General features: G+C 48.0%; 1 protein-coding gene across 1 annotated transcript in view; it reads right to left on the bottom strand.

Moving 5' to 3' along the window:
* Window positions 1-11,772: 11,772 nt before the first annotated feature.
* The window catches only part of RNF145 (ring finger protein 145), a gene marked incomplete at its 3' end in the record, with an annotated part of 30,233 nt that continues 24,752 nt past the window's right edge, over window positions 11,773-17,253 (bottom strand). The window contains exons 6-10 of the mRNA XM_079542174.1: window positions 16,845-16,985; window positions 16,341-16,523; window positions 14,367-14,514; window positions 13,322-13,678; window positions 11,773-12,183 (exon numbers count right to left, since the gene is read on the bottom strand). Coding sequence (XP_079398300.1) covers window positions 11,773-12,183; window positions 13,322-13,678; window positions 14,367-14,514; window positions 16,341-16,523; window positions 16,845-16,985 — 1,240 coding nt within the window. The remainder of the gene's footprint in view (window positions 12,184-13,321; window positions 13,679-14,366; window positions 14,515-16,340; window positions 16,524-16,844; window positions 16,986-17,253) is intronic.

The raw sequence follows: 17,253 nt of genomic DNA, 5'->3' as shown, positions 1-17,253 counted from the left end.
CCCTCTTTGGGAAAGCGCTGGGACGGCCGCTCCGTGCCCGCCCCGACCTCCCCCCGCAGCCCCTCCGCTGGCGGACCGCGGGCGGGGCCGCCTCCCGGGGGCTGTTACGGCACCGGGCGGTGCCTGCAGGTGATGCCGCCCTAACCGCAGCCTCTGCGGTGTTGGCACGTGGTATAACCCACACGAGGGGCAGCCCGGCGGGGCTCCCCACCGCCTGCAGGGCAGTGCCGGACCGGCAATGGGCCGGGTTGACTCTGAATTAGTTGTGGCTTTGCCTGCTGCCCCCACGCCCGCTCCGAGCCCTTGCAGCTGGGCTACACCCACTCCCATCCAGAGCACGGCCAAGGGCCTCAGAGTTGACCCAGAGAACAGAGAGTCTAGCTACAACTACCCTTGCACAGCTCCATAAGCATCCCCAGGCATTCTGAGAACTCTATAGGACCCTCTTCCCACCACCTATATACATCACTACATGGGCAGTGACTGTTAAACCTCAGTTACCCAGCCCAGCAGCAGGCACACAGCCCCTGCCAGCACGCTGCTGGCACCAACAGCCACACCTGAGCCTGTGCTGTAGGGAAGTCCACACACAACTCATCCCCATTTCCACTGCGCTGTGTTCTCACACATGAGCTGCTGCAGAAAGCAAGTTTCCGCCTTCCCTGCAGCTGATATTTGAATTTTCATATAATCCTACTGTGTCACATCTCAGGGACACGTGGAAGAACACAGCCATAGAGCCACGCATGAATATTTACGCCATAGGTATTGCATAGGAGCAGTTTGGCCCCTGCAGCGTTTCGGCTTATTGGTCTTCTCCAGGCTGCTGCTGCAGTGGTTGTATCGTATCCAGCCTAAATGCCTCCGTGGTGAGATACATTTTGCAATTAAAAGCTATTTGCACCTGCACTGATTGCTCCTTTCCCAGGGCAGGGAGCTGCCAAGGGAGGAATAATGCGTTTGAATCGATATTCTGAGCAGTTGGCACAAATCTGTTATGGGGAATGGGGGAGCATCTCCATGCCTTTTCCTGGATGCTGAAGGAGGAGCAGCACAGCATGGGCTGAGGGCACCTCTGCTGGGCAGGGACAGCACTGTGACAGCAACAGGGACAACTTCCCCCCACTTTCTTCCTTGGACACACACACTGCACTGGTGATGTGGCAGCAGCTCCAGCCAAGAGCCAGCAGGGTGGGGGCAATGCTGCACTGGGCGTAGGGCAGCCTCAGAGCCACCGACAGCGCTGCAAGCAGCAAAGGGTTAAAGCCCAGCTCGACCTCCACAGGGGAACGTGAAAGGAAAGCAGAGCTGGAATGGGGGGAGAGTGAGAAATTCAGGAATGGGCATAAAAATGAAGCGGGGAGGGCTGGTAGCTGGCACTGAGACTGCAGTGCCCCATTCACGCTGCAGGAGCCAAACGCTCCATGCTGGGGCTTTTAGGCAAAAAATTCCCATGCAGTTGGCTCTGACTTTCTGCAGGCCAGGTCTGGTCCATGGCCCGAGCACACCTGCCCTGCTGCTGGATCTACAGAGCTGCCCTGTGCTGGGACACGGCCGTGGGTGCTCTCAGTGTACGACACGCAGCAGAACACACAACCTACAGCTGCCATCTGCTGCCGCTGGGGACGGGCCTTGCTCCCCAAATGAGCAACAGCCACGCGGGGATTTTATCCTCACAGCATAAACTTATGGGACACACCTTTGCTTCACCAGCAAGGACAGCTTAAAAACAGGGCCAGGGGAGACACGGCTGCAGTACCCACAGTTGTGGGAACGGCAATCAGAGTGATCCCAGCATGGGGAGAGAGCATCTCAACAAGGGACCACAGAGGATGCACAAACACCCTGAGAGGCTGCAGATCCCAATGCCTCCTGCCACGGGAAAGCCTCTCCTCCCTAGCAGCACTTCCACGTAGGCCCAACGCCCTGCTCACCCCTGGCCTGGGTGTTTTCTATCCTGTCTCAACAGAACAGCCCTACTTCCCCTCTATAGGTCCCAACACAGGGAACAAGGGGTTGGAAATGGGAATTGCTGAGAGAAAAGCCCTCTATTCCCTCCTCCACACCCCTCACCAGAGGACAAGGCACCCAAAGGACCCGAATTGCTCTTCCCAGAGAAGGGAGATGGGCAGCGGGGCTGTGCTGATGGGAGAAAGGGAAAACAACTTCTGGCTTTGAGCTGGGACCAAGGGGCACAGAACACTGGGGGCTGAGCGTTTACCTGTGTTTTATGCTGGTGTGGAGAAAAGGGCTTGGGAGCATTTCACACATCACATCCTCCCCAGTAAAGATGCTTTGCACACGGTATTTTCTTACATCCACACTCCTGTGTTGATCCAAAGACTTCCCAGCCACAGACGAACCCGACGTCCTCTGGCAGGTGAGAGGGCTCAGCCACCGGAGGCATTTCATTCCTCCTACCCGACTCGTTCCTGCAGAGAATGAAAGAAAAGGGCTCATCCATGGGACCGCGGAGCAGCGCAAGGCTTCTTGAAAGGTGCAGGGGGAAGGTGGGACCAGACAGAAGGGTGACAAGAGCCTGCTTTTCCACAGCTGCTGTGAAGAAGCACCAGCAGGAGACCTGGATAGGAGCACTGCATGCAGAAACTTCCTCCTGCTGCACCCCTGCCCTGGGGACGGCCCTTAGCTAGGACAGACGTATCCCCGCCGTGCCGGTAAACCCTTGCGGAGGCACACAGGGCGCATCGCCAGAGCTCAGCCCTCCGTTCCCTCGGCAGCTCACCGGGAAAGCACGGCGAGGAGAGCCGGACTCCCACGGCCACCCGCGGCCCTCGGCGCTGCGCGGGGCGGGGCGGGCGCGGGGCGGGTCGGGGCCGCAGCGCCGCGTGGTTACAGCGCCACCTGGCGGCCACGCCGGGTACCGCCAGCCCCGGTCCCGCGGGGTGAGCGCAGCACTGCGGGTGAGGGAACGCAGCTATAGGAGACGCTTGTCAGGTTGGCCGCATTAATTATTTCTGGGACTTGACCGCTCAGGGTTTGGCTGCTCTTGCTGACCATTTCTTCTTCTCTGGAAAGAACTCCGGAAGGCCCCCATGATTTCAGCAGAAGCGGAACGAAGCTCATCACTGGGGCTCAGATGTGGATGGAGCTGGGTGCAGACCCACGGCCAACGGGACTTTGCCAAAACACAGCATAGCAGCACTTTGGTTAGAAAGGATTTTAATACACATAGAAGAACTCACTTTTTTACATACCCTCCTGAGCTTTGGACAGCCTGCAGTTCAAGTTCAGGCTCTGCCTTGTTCAGAATGAGGGATCCCTCTGGCTTTATCTCTGTGCAGTGAATGCATCCCACAGCACCTCTTATGTTCCTTCTCAGGATCTCTTCTCCAAAACATTCAGCATGTGAACAAAAGCAGTTACAGTTCTGGGACAGCGACAATCAGAGTGACCCCAGCATGGGGAGAGAGCATCATTTCTACTGGGAACACTGTGTAGGCCACAGTCCTTCTAACTAACATGGGGTATCTCATCAGAGGGAAAGTGGACTGAAACACTGAAACACCCTCCTGAATAGGAAATTCTGGGAAAGCACCCTTCACTACTTGTGCGCCTGCACAGGGATTGGGGCATCACGGTCCCCATCCAAGCACAGCTCCCTGTGCCTTCCCTAGAAGGGCAGCCAGTCCAAGCAGCATCTGCATATTTGTTACATGCACACACACCCACACCCACCCCCATTGCAGATTACACACAAATGCTGCTCATGCTTCCCAAACAGACGATCGCAGCGAGGCTCACACCCCACTCATCTCACTGCGGGGCTCAGGAAGCAGCAGCCACCTCCCAAAACGTGCTGCAAACCTGGAGGAACAACTTCCTGCAGTGCTGACACAGAGCCATTGTCGGGGTGTGATGGAGGAACTGCGAAACAGACGCAGCAACAACACCAGGGTTGGATTCAGGCCAGGGCACTTCAGGCGACTTGTAAAAAGTTCACAGCTCCTTTAATGGCTCCACCTGGCTCCAACAGGACCTCTGCTCTGTGGAGGAGATGCTGCGAGGGAAGCGTGTCTGAGGTGATATGAATCAGGCCGGTCCCTCTCGCATCACATCGGCCTGGAATAGCTGTTGACCTGATGGAGTGTTAATGGGAACATTTATTTGTTTCTTTATCACTACAAAGATGTCATATATACTTACCCTGCTGCTGCCACCGTTCCCAAAGGGCTGTCAGCACAAGAGCCATTATAACACAACTGCCGGAGGTAATATTTTTTTTTTCCCCCACACATTATTTCTTCAAATGATTCTGTAAAGAGAGAAAGAACCGGGATATAAAAATTGCTGGTGAAAGAACAGAGCAGTAATGGGAGGCAAAGCAGCCTGCCTGCCTGCAGGGAGCACCGTCACAGCACAGGCCTGGCACAGGATGGTCCCACAGTGCTACACGAGGATGTTGTTGGGTCCCAGGGCTCAGAGGGGCTCTTCCCCACCCGTGCTGTGAGCAGGTTGGGTTCATACAGCTCTGCCCTTTGTGGGGAGATGGGTGCAGGCAGTGCTGCTCTTCCTATTTCTGGATTATATGAAAGCACAAACCCCTTCAAAACGCTTTGGTAACACAGTCATTAGTAAACAGTAGTCAGACAGAACCTGCTTTTACCTGTGGCACAAATCCCCACGGCGTTTCGTTTGTGCTACGCGCTAGCTTGACGATTCAGGGAAATTGCTAATGGGGCCTTTTATTGCTGGGTCACCAGTTCAAATCTGGCTCTGTCAGTATTGACCAGGAGTATCTGATGAACGTTTGATGACATGAGATGAAAATATGGGTTTTCATCCATTTATCAGTAGAAAAGCCCTTCAACAACTCCAGCCATCAAAGATGTGGCAGTGCAGAGCGAGGGCCCCTCTGCAGGGGAGGGCAGCTGGGAGAGCTGCACAGCCCCGGTGTCTGGCAGAGCCTTCCTGGGGATGAACCAACCTGCCCTGCACCGCACTGAGCGCTGCAGCCACGGCACAGCGTGGGGAGCCAAGCCCTGCATTGTTCTCAAAGGGAAAACGACCCCGGTGTGCTGGGGAAAAAGCAAACGTAAGGAAATCCAGGATGCAGGGCTGGTTGCTTTCAGTGCCAAATGGAGGCATTCATGATTTTGCAAGCTGGAAAGCTGTTCGAATTTCTCAATATTATGACGCTAAGCAAGCTGAAACTCAAATTTCAAAGTAACGGGTCAGAAGTTGGTAACAGTCCTTTCTTATTTTCTTGAGTCAAACAGCGGCCCAACAGAAAAATAAGTTAGTGCCTAATTCAGCACCTTCAGTCCTCACCCCTGAGAAAGCACAAAGCACTGGATGTGCAGCACTGTTGGAGCTGGGGTGGGGATGGCCATCAGTGCAGCTATGGGTCTGCAGGGCCACCCCACAGCACTGCCTGGCCCCGAGCCGTGCCCGTCTACAGCCCTCCATCACCTCATCTTTGGGGCTGACCCAGTCAGCAGGGGCAGAACACAGAGGGCAGTGGCAGCTGGAGGTGCCAGCATTGCCCCAGGGGTCCACGCCGCACGTCCCCAAAATAAAGCGATGGGAAAACTCACATCCCACGTAAACTCAGCTAGCGGAGCTGCTCAGCCCTGCTGAGGGAAATGGAAGCAGCGTGAGAGCCATCTGCTGGGAGCGGCTGACTTCACCGCGGTGTAAATCCAACCGCGGGGATGCTGAGAAACTGGGGAAGGCCGGGGGGTGCCGTGCCACTACCACTTACCTGGGTGTCACGTTGAAAATCAAAGCATCCCTTTGGGGAATGACCCCTCTGATGAGTGCATTACCACAAACAGAGCACCTCTGCACTGCGCTGCTGGGTGAGAGACAGAGGGGCAACGGGAAATGGTTCCAAGCTAAAAGAGGGGAGAGGTAGAATGGACATAAGGCAGAAGTTCTTTACAACACGTGTAGGGAGGCAGTGGCACAGGTTGCCCAGAGAGATGACGGTGTCCCATCCCTGCAGACACCAAAGGTCAGCCTGAAGGGGCCCTGAGCACTGATGGAGCCGTGGGTGTCCCTGTTCAGTGCAGAGGGTTGGACCAGATGGTCTTTAAGGTCCCTTCCGACTCAAATTGTTCTATGATTCAGTGATTTGTTAAGGCTGCACAAATGACCATTTCCACACCAGTTACAAAATAATTACCCATAGTAACTTAATAATGAGCTTTTCCCTTCAAATTTTTAACACAGGTAGCCAAGAAAATTGTCAGTTTTAACAACTTTAAATTCAAGTGATAAATGCCAAAGCTGAGCTAAAAGACACCAGCAAATTAGCAATTAGAGTATTTATGCAAGAAGGCAAAAGGTACTGTATGCAGATACTGTGTGCAAGGAGCTGGAGAGCAGGGTTAACACAGCATCAGGACCTCAAGGACTGCACTGGAGCTGAGCTTCACTTGGAACATAGATGGTGCATTATATTTGTAGGCTGCCTTTCTTTTTATTTTTGCTTACTTTCTCTTCTTTCCCTCCCCCTTTTTTTGTTGTTGTTTTCATTTGTGAGTTTAATTTCCCCCCCTTTCTCCCGTTCCACCCCCCGCCGTTTCCGCACTGCTGTGCACGGAGCCGCACTGCCCCGCCGTGGCCGCCGCTGTGGCACCGCGCTGCTCCTCCCGCTCTTCCTTAACCACACACACACACACACACCCACACCCATCTCCATCCTCCTGTCCATCCCGGTGATGAAAAAAGGGAAACAAAGCCCTCTAGAAAGCGGTTTGCAGACTGTTAGGCTCTGGGGAAGCTTGCACTGGCATCGGTGCAGACAGACCCAGCTAATGAAATCACAGCATGGTTGGGTTGGAAGGGACCTTAAAGCCCACCCGGCCCCAACTCCTGCCCTGTGCTGGCTGCCCCCACCAGCTCAGGCTGTGCAGGGCCCCATCACCTGGCCTTGGGCACCTGCAGGGATGGGGCACCCACAGCTCTGGGCAGCAGTGGCCACAGCAACCGCTGAGTAAAGAATTTCCCTCTGACATCTCACATAAATCTCTCCTCTTTCAATTTAAAACCACTCCCCCTTGTACTATCACTACCTATCTAAAAAAGCCGGTCCCTCTCCTGCTTCTGGGCTCCTTTAAGCTCTAAGTAGGACCTGCATTGTTTGCCAAGAGCCGTCCTGGTGGGAGGAACCCAGCAGCCCAGCACCACCAGGCAGCACTCGTGGCTCAGCATACATCCCTCATCCACACCCAGGGAAAAGTGGCTGCCCATAATTGTTCAGAACTCATCAGACCCAACTTACATCCTACCTGAGGGGAGAAAGGCGTGCAGGTTGAGCTCCCCTGGAGGCTTTGAGCTGCTTTAGTCCACTCCCGTTGGCACATTCCACAGCAGAACTCACCCAAACCAGGACCTCAGTGCTGAGCTCAGCAGGGAGCCGACACACATGGCTGCACCTCCTTACTTACATTTCAGAGCCCAAAGAGCAGCTAGGAATCCCAGCAAAACTCGGCACATCGGTTTGGGCTCCTCCTGCAGGTCACTTCTCACCACCTGTGCAAAGGAAGGATATTTCCAACCTACAGGATCAACTGTATCCAAAACTCACTTGCACACACAGAGATTTCATCCTGCAGCCTGCTAAGGTGCATCTTGTTTCCAACTTCTCATTTTCCTTCACTTACCAGCACACCCTTTCTGACATGGAAGGCCTTTGAGAAAGTAATTTCCACCAGAAAACAAACAAGGGTTGAATCATTGCATGGAAGAATCTGTCTTTCAAGGACATTTCCTTCTAAATTGCACAATGTGGCTCTTAGCAAGGAAAATAAATAAAACTTAATCCCCCTGCATTCCAGCTGGCATTTTTTCCCCAAGCAAGCAGCAAACAATTCAATGAAAATTCAGACTATGGTCAATTAAGGGAGCGTGTATCATTTCATTTATAAATAGCAAATATCTATTCACACTTGATGATTTTTATCCAATTAAGCCTGTTTTACATTTTAAATTCCTCTGATTTAACTCATTTACCCATTTCCCAGTCCCAGACTTGCCTCATCTGTTGATGCAAAACTTTGCAGCCCTTCTGCTCTTGGGCTGCTGGTGGCTGAAACTCTCTCAGCTAACACAGATTTACTTAAGGATGAGGATTACAGCCTCCAGGAAGCAGCAGGCATTGGGAAAGTCGTGCCTAATTACTTGCAACGCTAAGGGCTTTGATATATCATTATTTTATTTTGGGTTGGTTGCTTATGTGTGCAAACTGTTTTCTTTTCCAGCCTATTTAATAAAAGACAGTCATCTTTAGGTTTGTGTGTGTGTGTGTGTGTAGACATGACATACTTAGTATATTATTGATAAACTTACTCCATGCTATAGAGGCCTCAGCATCCCACACTCCACCTATTTCTCCAAAAACCAGCTGGTGTTTGCTTTCAGGACAGCATCACCATCTCAGAGCCACAGAATACATTGGCTGAATTGTTCAGCAGCTACATGACAAATCCCTTGATGAAAACACATGGACTTCGCCCACCAGAGTCCACCCACGTTGGCACTGGATGCCCCCAAGCATGGCCAGCGGTGTCACACCCAGCAGAGAAGGCTCCTTGGGCTCTGGGAAGGTGCTGAGAAGTTAAATAGCCACAGCCAAAAGGAAAAACAGGCATTGTCAGGAAAAAAAACACCTCAGGAGGGCGTAGTGGTAAGCAAACCGTGATATCTTTAACGAGATTGAAGATAATTATCACACTCAAAAAGAACAGGAAAATTGCTACAAGTTTGTTTTCAAAGCTTCAGATACTTCGAGTCCAAACTTTGGACTGTTTTAGGAAAAAGGCCGAGGTATCTTAGAAATAGAAATTGAATGTAAAATGAACCAGGAAAGGTTACTCAGATTGAAGAGGATTTCTCACTCTGAAAAACCTGCATTTCAAGACCTTTCTGCCTTGGCATGAAATGAAGGGGTTCTCCAGGGATGAGGAAGGAAATGGACTCTTCTGCTGCAAGATCACCAACAGCTGAGGGATGTGGGAGCTCTGCCATTCACACCACAGCTTTCAGTGACAATTCCTTGACTTGTTTGCTCCTCTCACCTTCTGCAAATACATTTCAATACATTTCCCCGTGCCCAGAGCAAAAATTCCACATATCAGCAGCTCTGGGAAACTCCAAGGGATGTGAACACAGTATGGCACCGTGCGAGCAGTGCTCCACCAACTAGCCAAGAAATCCCCAGCTGTCCCCATGACATCACCTTGCTGGAAGCATCTTGTGAAGCTCAAATGCTCGTCCATCACACCACCATCAGGAGGGCCACAAGATGGCAATTGCAAGCCTGCAGTCGCACCCATCAACTTACACACAGCTGTGAAGAAAATCAAATCAAGCAAATGCTTTCCAAGAAGCAGCTCTGCACCAAAGTACCTCAGAGGTCAGGAGCGTTTGCCCAGGTGCTGTACAGAGCATCAAGACGGGGCTCATTTCATTCCTTCCCACCCTGTTCCCCCGTAGCCTTCTCTCTTTTCTCCTCTTACAAAATTGCAGATTATTTCTTCTGCAAGGACCAACTTGAGTTTTGGCTGTTCTCACTTCATGCCTGCACTTCCTGATCTGTAAGCTCGCTTGGCTTATCAGTACTTTTTTCAACACCCACTCCCATTCCTTGCAAGCTGATTTCTAAGTTATTTCTAGAGCTGACTGAGCTGTGCACTTAGTTTGGTCAAGAGCAGCATTTCTGAGTTGGGGGAAAGAAATGAACATCCTCTGCACTTTCTGGTTCAGCTGATATTATCACCAAGCAGTTCTCCAGCAAACAGTTGGGTTTGGTTTGCCCCAGTGGTAGCCCTGTGGCATCACTTCTCCTATGAGACAACACGTGCCTTCCTGGTCATCCAGGCTACCTTCCAGTGCCACAGCTGTGCTTCTGACAATCCTGGCACAGTGTATTTTGTTGAATCCACTGCAGGCCTGTTGATTCTTAACAAGCATTTCCAGGTACACTCACCTCTTTCCAATGCTGATGTAAATCCATAGTTCTTTCCTCTAGCTTTTGCATTACCAATTAGCAATGAATAATTTGAGGCAGAAGTTAGCGTTCTTTGCCTGGAGATCAGCTGGGCTGAGGAATAGGAGGAGCAGGACTCAGATCACTGTAGTAGTGAAAAGGAAGAGTTCAAGAAAAACATTCTCATCATTTTTCCTTGCCAACACTATGAGCTTTTATCAGAAGTTTTGCAATGATAGGTGAGGCACAAGGCAAACTTAAATTCCAAACCAGATGCAAGGAAACAGCTGAGATACAGAATCACAAGATGATGCAGGTGACACTCCCATCCCATCAGGTGAGCAAAAAACAGGTTTTGCACAGGTCTCAGAAGCAGTAAGCAGCCTACACGGCCTCCAGGAACAAATGTGCCTCAGCATTCTGCTACTGTTCCATACCAGCTAAGATTTGTAAGGAAATGCTTTAAAGGACCAGACCCACCTCTACCACAACACACAAATGAAAAGGAGGGGGAGAAAGAGCATCAGAAGTCCCACTGATGTCCACAGGTTACGGAGAGCTACTATTCCAGAATCTCCTTCTTGGAATTCCAGTATAAGAATCACATAACCAGGTGTAAAAATCTTCAAATGTAATTTATTAAGACATTCAGCTATGTCTGTCAGTCTACATCCAAATTTACTACTAAAAATAAAATAGTATCACATTTCACATTAGGAATACTGACTTTGAAAAACACTTGAGTCAAGCCTATCGTATAAATAAGTGACTAATTTCTCTTCATATCAAAATTCACATAAAAAAATTGCCTGCCCCCCTACTCCCATCTATTTCCCCACCCCAGTTCCTAGTTCTACTTGAAGCCATGATGAATGTAAAAAGTTAAGTACGGACATGTCCTTGTCAAAGAAAAAAAGGTGCAAACCTATTAACAGCTTTAGAAGTGGCATTTGCGGAGTCTGATCATACACAAGAATGTACTCATTCCCAAAGTGCAAATATCGCCAGAGTTTAATACTGCTTTAATTCAGCTGCAAGAATTAAACATGACACAGCACAGTACTGCAAGGCCTCTATCCGTGCCCTAAAACTCATCCCACTTTCCTCCTGCACGTGGTAGCGGAGGCCAAAGCGTTCATTAGAGTTTTAGTTTACTTCACGCAGCCCAGACTGTGCCCATTATTAACAAAAGTTTCATATACATCAAAATATTGAAGACTCCATCATAAAAGTCAAGAGTCACTATAGATTACATGACTTAAAATGCAGCTGCCCACCCAAGAACACCCAAAGCATATACACGACGTTTTTAGAGTGCTTCCATCTTCTAAGTACAATCACTGCCGCTGTATCTTTGATTTTTGCTTACGTGCCATAAAAGAAATTGTCAGTAACCAAAGCTGCACCTCAGCCAGAGACCAGCAACTCACTGCATTTAACACCTCTCTGGGGCGCCGGGACATGCAGCATTCGATGCCTTCCTCACCAAGAAAACAAAAGCCAGCACTTTGTCTGTCTGTCTGCAACTTCCCACAGACCTCCTGTGCTTCTCATCCCTTATCTACGTCTTGAAAACACTCGTTAACTTAAATTTATTTTCAGACATCCTTCCTATGCCCACAGTTCAGGGAGCTTCTGGAGTCATTTCTACTACATCTCAGTTACCACTACCAAGCAGCCCACGAAAATCAGCATAGGATATTACATTTTGACCAGCATTAACAGCTAAACTTCTTTCACTGATGTGGAAGGATAGGTTTTCTTCTGCGTCAAACTAGGCTCTCCGAAACGTGTTTGTTCCCATCCCATCCTTTGTCACCTCAGAGCTGGATGCTGACCCTCAGGTCTCGGGCAGGGCACCCCTCTGGGGCTGCCATGAGTTCTGCAGCGCACGCTGCTTCCTGGCCAGCCTCACATGGGCTCGCGCCCTCGTCCATGCCCTGCAATCCCTCCGTCTCAGCAGAGCCCTCCAGGCTGTCCTGTCCATCACTCTGACTGGGGTTGTCTTCTGCATTTGCTCCCTTTTGCTCAGCCTCATCTCCAGGTCTGACGTTTTGCTCTGCACCAGGATTTGGCTGTTGAACTTGCTCCGGCCCCAGTCCTTGCAGCTGTGAAGGGCTCTTAAGCTGGCAGTGGCACAGAGGGCAGGTTTCTTGCACGTACAGCCATTTCTTCAGACAGCCCGCATGAAAAAAATGGCTACACGGTGTGATCACAGCTGTTTTCATGTCCTGGAAGACAAAAAAAAGATTATTGGCAGGCCCATTCCTCTCACCCTGCACATGTCCTGCTTCATCTCATGGGAGCAGCAGGCACAGAGGAGACAGAAGCAGTCCCCAGCCAAGTAGAAGAATGTTTCTTGTTCATACCCACAAAGCTCCCACATTCAAATTCACACACACGCACATCAGCTACGTGCCAGGGCTGACTGTTTATAATACATGGATTAGAAATGAGGCAAAAAACTTTGTTTACAAAATATTATCACACTTAAATAAAAGGATTTGTAGGATTGGAGTTGCTGAATTAGTTGGCTTAAGAAAACCTTGCAAGTGAAAACCAGCAAACTTACAGATGCAACAAACAAATTAAATAATGCTCTCAAAGAAGAGATTCACATGTCACCTCTCTGGTGTTTTAAACATTGCCATTCAATCTGGCAGCAGTAGTTACACTCTTCAAATAATTTGTATTCAAGTTTGGAATCAATCCAATTGCACCCTATTAAACCCAGGGTAGTTCTTTCATTGTCGTATGCAGCTACTATTTGTATCCAAGACAAAGAGACTCTGGAGCTGGAGGTGTGATAAAGATATTACTTCCAGCATTCATTTCTAAGGTCTTTACTTTGGCTGTCTTACATTAGATAGACCCATAACCTTTTGGTAATTAAGTTTCTGTTATAAAACTGACATTGCACATGAAGTGGAAGGAGCAGTGTCTGCGGAGACTGAGCTGCTTCTGAGGATGAATAAGAAATCAGCTACTTGAGTACACCCTGCCTTTCAGTAACAGAATCTCTCACTAATGAAGAAAGGGCACACTCCCTATTGCTACTGAGAGCAGCTGAACCCAAACGTGAGAGTTTCAAAGAACCTCAAGGACACGGTTTGTTGCATAACTAGAGAGAAAAATAGAAAGTTTAAACATACCCAAATTAGTTTTTATACGTTAAAAAACCCTCAGCGCCAAAACTCTAAATCAGTTTAGACAAAGCAGAGAACTGGAAAATCCAAGTAGTTTATTAAGCACGAATGTGAGTCACTAAACATAATTCAAGTAACCTATTCTATCAGCTGTGGACTAAACACAACAGACAGTCCAGAGGTATTTAAATTCAAGTCAGTATTTTGATACTTCTATTCTTACCTGGTAGCAGATGGCACAGATATCATTGTGCTGCTCCAGCTGTTCTTTTGTGGCAGTGGGCAGTGACTTGATCTTATTCACAGCATCTCTACGAAGAAGGAAGCTTTTCCACCCCAGTTGGGCCCGCAGCCACACGTTGTAGTAGGAGTGAATGAAGATGATCACAGAGCCCATAACAGTCCATTCGCCAAAGACAGTTTCTGAGACGCCATATGCCACCACACAGAGAGCAACAAGGAACTCCAGCAGTCGGTACGTGCCGTTGACGTAATAAATCACATCGTCCATATTTTCAACTGGTTCTTTTCTGAACTCTTCTACCATAAACAAAACATAAATGAAGAGTGTCCCAAGCACCTGTAACACACAGTGCAAGACCATTAGCTTTGCATGCAATCCTGAACCGGAGCTTCAGTAATTGAGCATTACTCATGGAGCTCTGCACATACAGTGCTCCCAAATCAGACTGAGGGCAGGCAGGTCCCAAAGCAGCAAAACTGTTGCTGAACTTCAAGACAAAAGCCATTTTTTCTCATAAAGCAATTGCTCTTGCTCTCATGTGCTTCCCCTTCTATGTATTTCCCTCAGCCCAAAGCACAGCTGAATTGATTAAACAAAAATGTTAAGCGTTATGAGGGACAATTTTATAAATTAATTACAAGAAAATCTTCTAACAATAATACTCATAGTGTGAAACACTTCCAGTATTTACAGTACTGTGTCTTGGGCAGCAAATTACTTTTGAATAACCATCGCTGCGCAATATATAAATGAGCGCTCTGGGAAATGTTGAGTTCTTTATTGTGATACTTCTGCCCTCAGAAGCCTCCTGGTTTTACAATTCAAAATAGGCTTTCACTCATCTATGTTCTCAGCCAACCCTTAGGAATTCCTTAGCCACAGATACAGGGTAAATTTTATATCATCTCTTGTACTTCTGCCCTTTTGTCAGCCCCATTCTATTCTGATTATGCATTTTCTCTCCTAGAGAGACAGGATCACAGTTAGGGCAGCGATTCCGTTACTACAGGACTAACATTCTTACCTGAAGAGAGGTTAAAATACTGCTGGAGATAATGATCAGCAGCCAGAAATCCATGTGGAAGAACTGACATATCATGTAGGCCATGTACGCAGGGAACACAAGTAGGAACAAACAGAGGCTGACTGCTCGGAAGTGCTTCCACAGACTCCTGCAAACAACACAACGGGTTTTCATTTCTTTCTTTTTTCTTAAGTCAGATGTGAGCACCAGAGTAAGAACAGGCTCACCCCTGGATGTAAGCACATCAGATGTTTGCTCAAGGCTTTAACTTCTTAAGGGAGTTTTCATGTTACTTGGGCACAGTCTCCTGCCCAGCATGCATGCTAACAACACACACACTCCAAAGAGTTCCCTCTTATCTGATCTTTGCTGTTTTAACACAAATACAAAATTACAGACAGGAAATCATCTACAGTAATTGTCCTACTGGTCAGAGGTTAGACAAATTAAGTACCTAAGATTCTAGATGTCTCAAATGAAAGTCCACTAAATAAACCTTACATGTGTTTATAAGCCTTCCAATATAAACAGAGTTCTCCCAAATTATTTACTCATTACAGTGCTTCTATGTCTTTTTGCTAACAAACACGAGGCAAAAGTATTTCTTCTCACCACCAGACTTAATCCTACTGCTTTCAGAAGTATACTGCCCAGTTACTGGGATTTGAGGAAGAAGAGGCAGATATATGTTTTAATCCCCTTTATCACTTCCTTCCAATCTCTCTCCCAACATAAATACATCATCAATTTCTTACACTCAACTATTTGCAAAGGCTTTCAGAGCATCTCCAATAATTACTGTGCTACCCCTACATGCTACTCAGGTTGTATTTTAACTTCATTTAACTCAGGTAATGAGGTATTGAGAAACTGGGAACACTGGGAGAGCGAGACAGTAGCAGACTGTTAATTAGCCAGGTTCTGAGAAAACATCAGGATGTCACCGTTAGGTTTGTAATTCTCTGTCTGTGGGCAAGGGAAAGAGGAAGAGCTGAAGAAGAATTTATCTTGATCTGAGTCAGTTTAGAACTGCCAGAGACATTTGGCAGATGAGAGATCAAAACTGCAGTCACCACAGGCTGCTTGTTTAAGCTGGGCAGATGCTCATATCCTGGCTCTACTCTCTCTCTGTTAGTACATTTTCAAGTCAACGTTGCTGCAGGACAGTGGCTACAAGTAGCCTCTAAGCTATACAAACTCTCTGCACATAAATAAACATTCTCTTTTACTTCCTTACTTACAGGCTATGAAAAAGGAAAAAACACAAGCAACTAACAAAGATGCAAACACAAACAGAATATAACAAAACCAGATACTAATAAAGCTCTTCAAAACACAAATTAACAACAATCCCACACAATCAAAACACCTGGTACACTAATGTGAGCCTTCCACATCTTATTTCCTGCCAATAAATCCTATCATTTTGGGTTCACCCTGTCAGAAAAATATGGGTTTTAGAATATCTAACACAAGGTCATCTCTAGATACATCCTCAATAACAGTCTGAGATCACTGCATGAGAGGGAATCCTACTCAACTGCAGAGAAAGGTAAGCAAAATCCACAGAATGGAGCGGTGGGAAAAAAGCACAGGCTTTGGAGTCCTGGATTTGTTTAACTGAAAGCACAGCCTTGCTAGGGGGAGCAACCTCTGCAGTGCTGAAGAGTGGGCAGCCAACAGCTGCTGAGCAGCATGAACTTACGCAGGCTGGATGGACACGCTCCTGAGCAGGAGCAGGTGACCCAACTCACCTCCATTTGCCAGCATGGAAAGAGCTGAAAAGCATTACTGTGTGCACGTGAAGGAGCAGTATGGAGAGAGAAAAACCAGAGAATTTAGGCTAGAAATCTGAAAACAGAAAAGACGTGGTAGAGCCAGCTACGAAAAATGCCAATTGGGTCATCAATGATTAATTTATTATTCCCTAAACCAATACTGAGTAACTTTCAGTTTAGGAAACCAGTCTCTTACTTGTCTCTTGAAGCTCCCAATGCCAGGACAATAGGATCAGCAATTTCCAGCATGGACTGCAGTATGGAAGCCACCACAATGAAAAGAATAATACTGAGCAGGAACGCCCGATGCACTACTTGGAGCTCAATCAAACCTGTCTGCACAGCCAGGATCAGAAGTGTGACTCCTTCAGTCATTCCCCTGTAGAACAATGCAATCAAGAAAAGAACAACCAGACGCTTCTGTGACATCGTTGGTTCAAAAATGTATCCAGAAATACCCCAAAATAAGTTGTTTTTTCTAGAATCCTGCAATTGCTACATTATTATTATTATTTTGCTGTTATTGATGTGACTGTTTAGGCTTTAACCAGATAGGAACACTGAAGAACGGGGAGTTTGGAAGTAGCAGCGAAGTGCTCTCAAGTTACAAAACAAAAAATCCCCACAACTCTATTTCAATTCCATTTATATACCTTTTTGTCTTTCTCTTTTTAGATCCTAGGCACTGTGACACACTTACCTATTCATAGCAGGATCATTCATGAATGCTCGGTAGCCCTGCAGGTAAAACTTGCAAAGAGTCAGAACTCCCAGAGCAACAAAGGAGACAGTGAAGACCAAACCCAGCAGCGAGTATGGAGTGCTACAGCATTCTGCAATACTGAGAGGAGAGAGGGGAAAAAGACAAAATGAAAAGTATCATCAATTAAAAGCAGTGTGATGAGCTCTCCCCTCAATCTCTTAAAGGTGTGAACTGTTCCGAAAGCACAATCAGACTAGCTTAATGGAAGTATTAAAAGGCACCATAGCAGTTAGCAGAGCTTTCAGGTTGGAGCCTTGTCTTGCACTGCTCCCTCCAGTCCTTCTCCATCGTTGTGCCACACGGTGGCACTGCGTCCTGCCTGCAGAGGGTTTCCACAGCCAGAAGG

This window comes from Tetrao urogallus (genome assembly GCF_951394365.1).
Source record: "Tetrao urogallus genome assembly, chromosome: 14".
Taxonomy (NCBI): Eukaryota; Metazoa; Chordata; class Aves; order Galliformes; family Phasianidae; genus Tetrao; species Tetrao urogallus.
The sequence above is the reverse complement of the archived record's forward strand: the minus strand, read 5'-3'. Positions and strand labels throughout refer to the sequence as shown.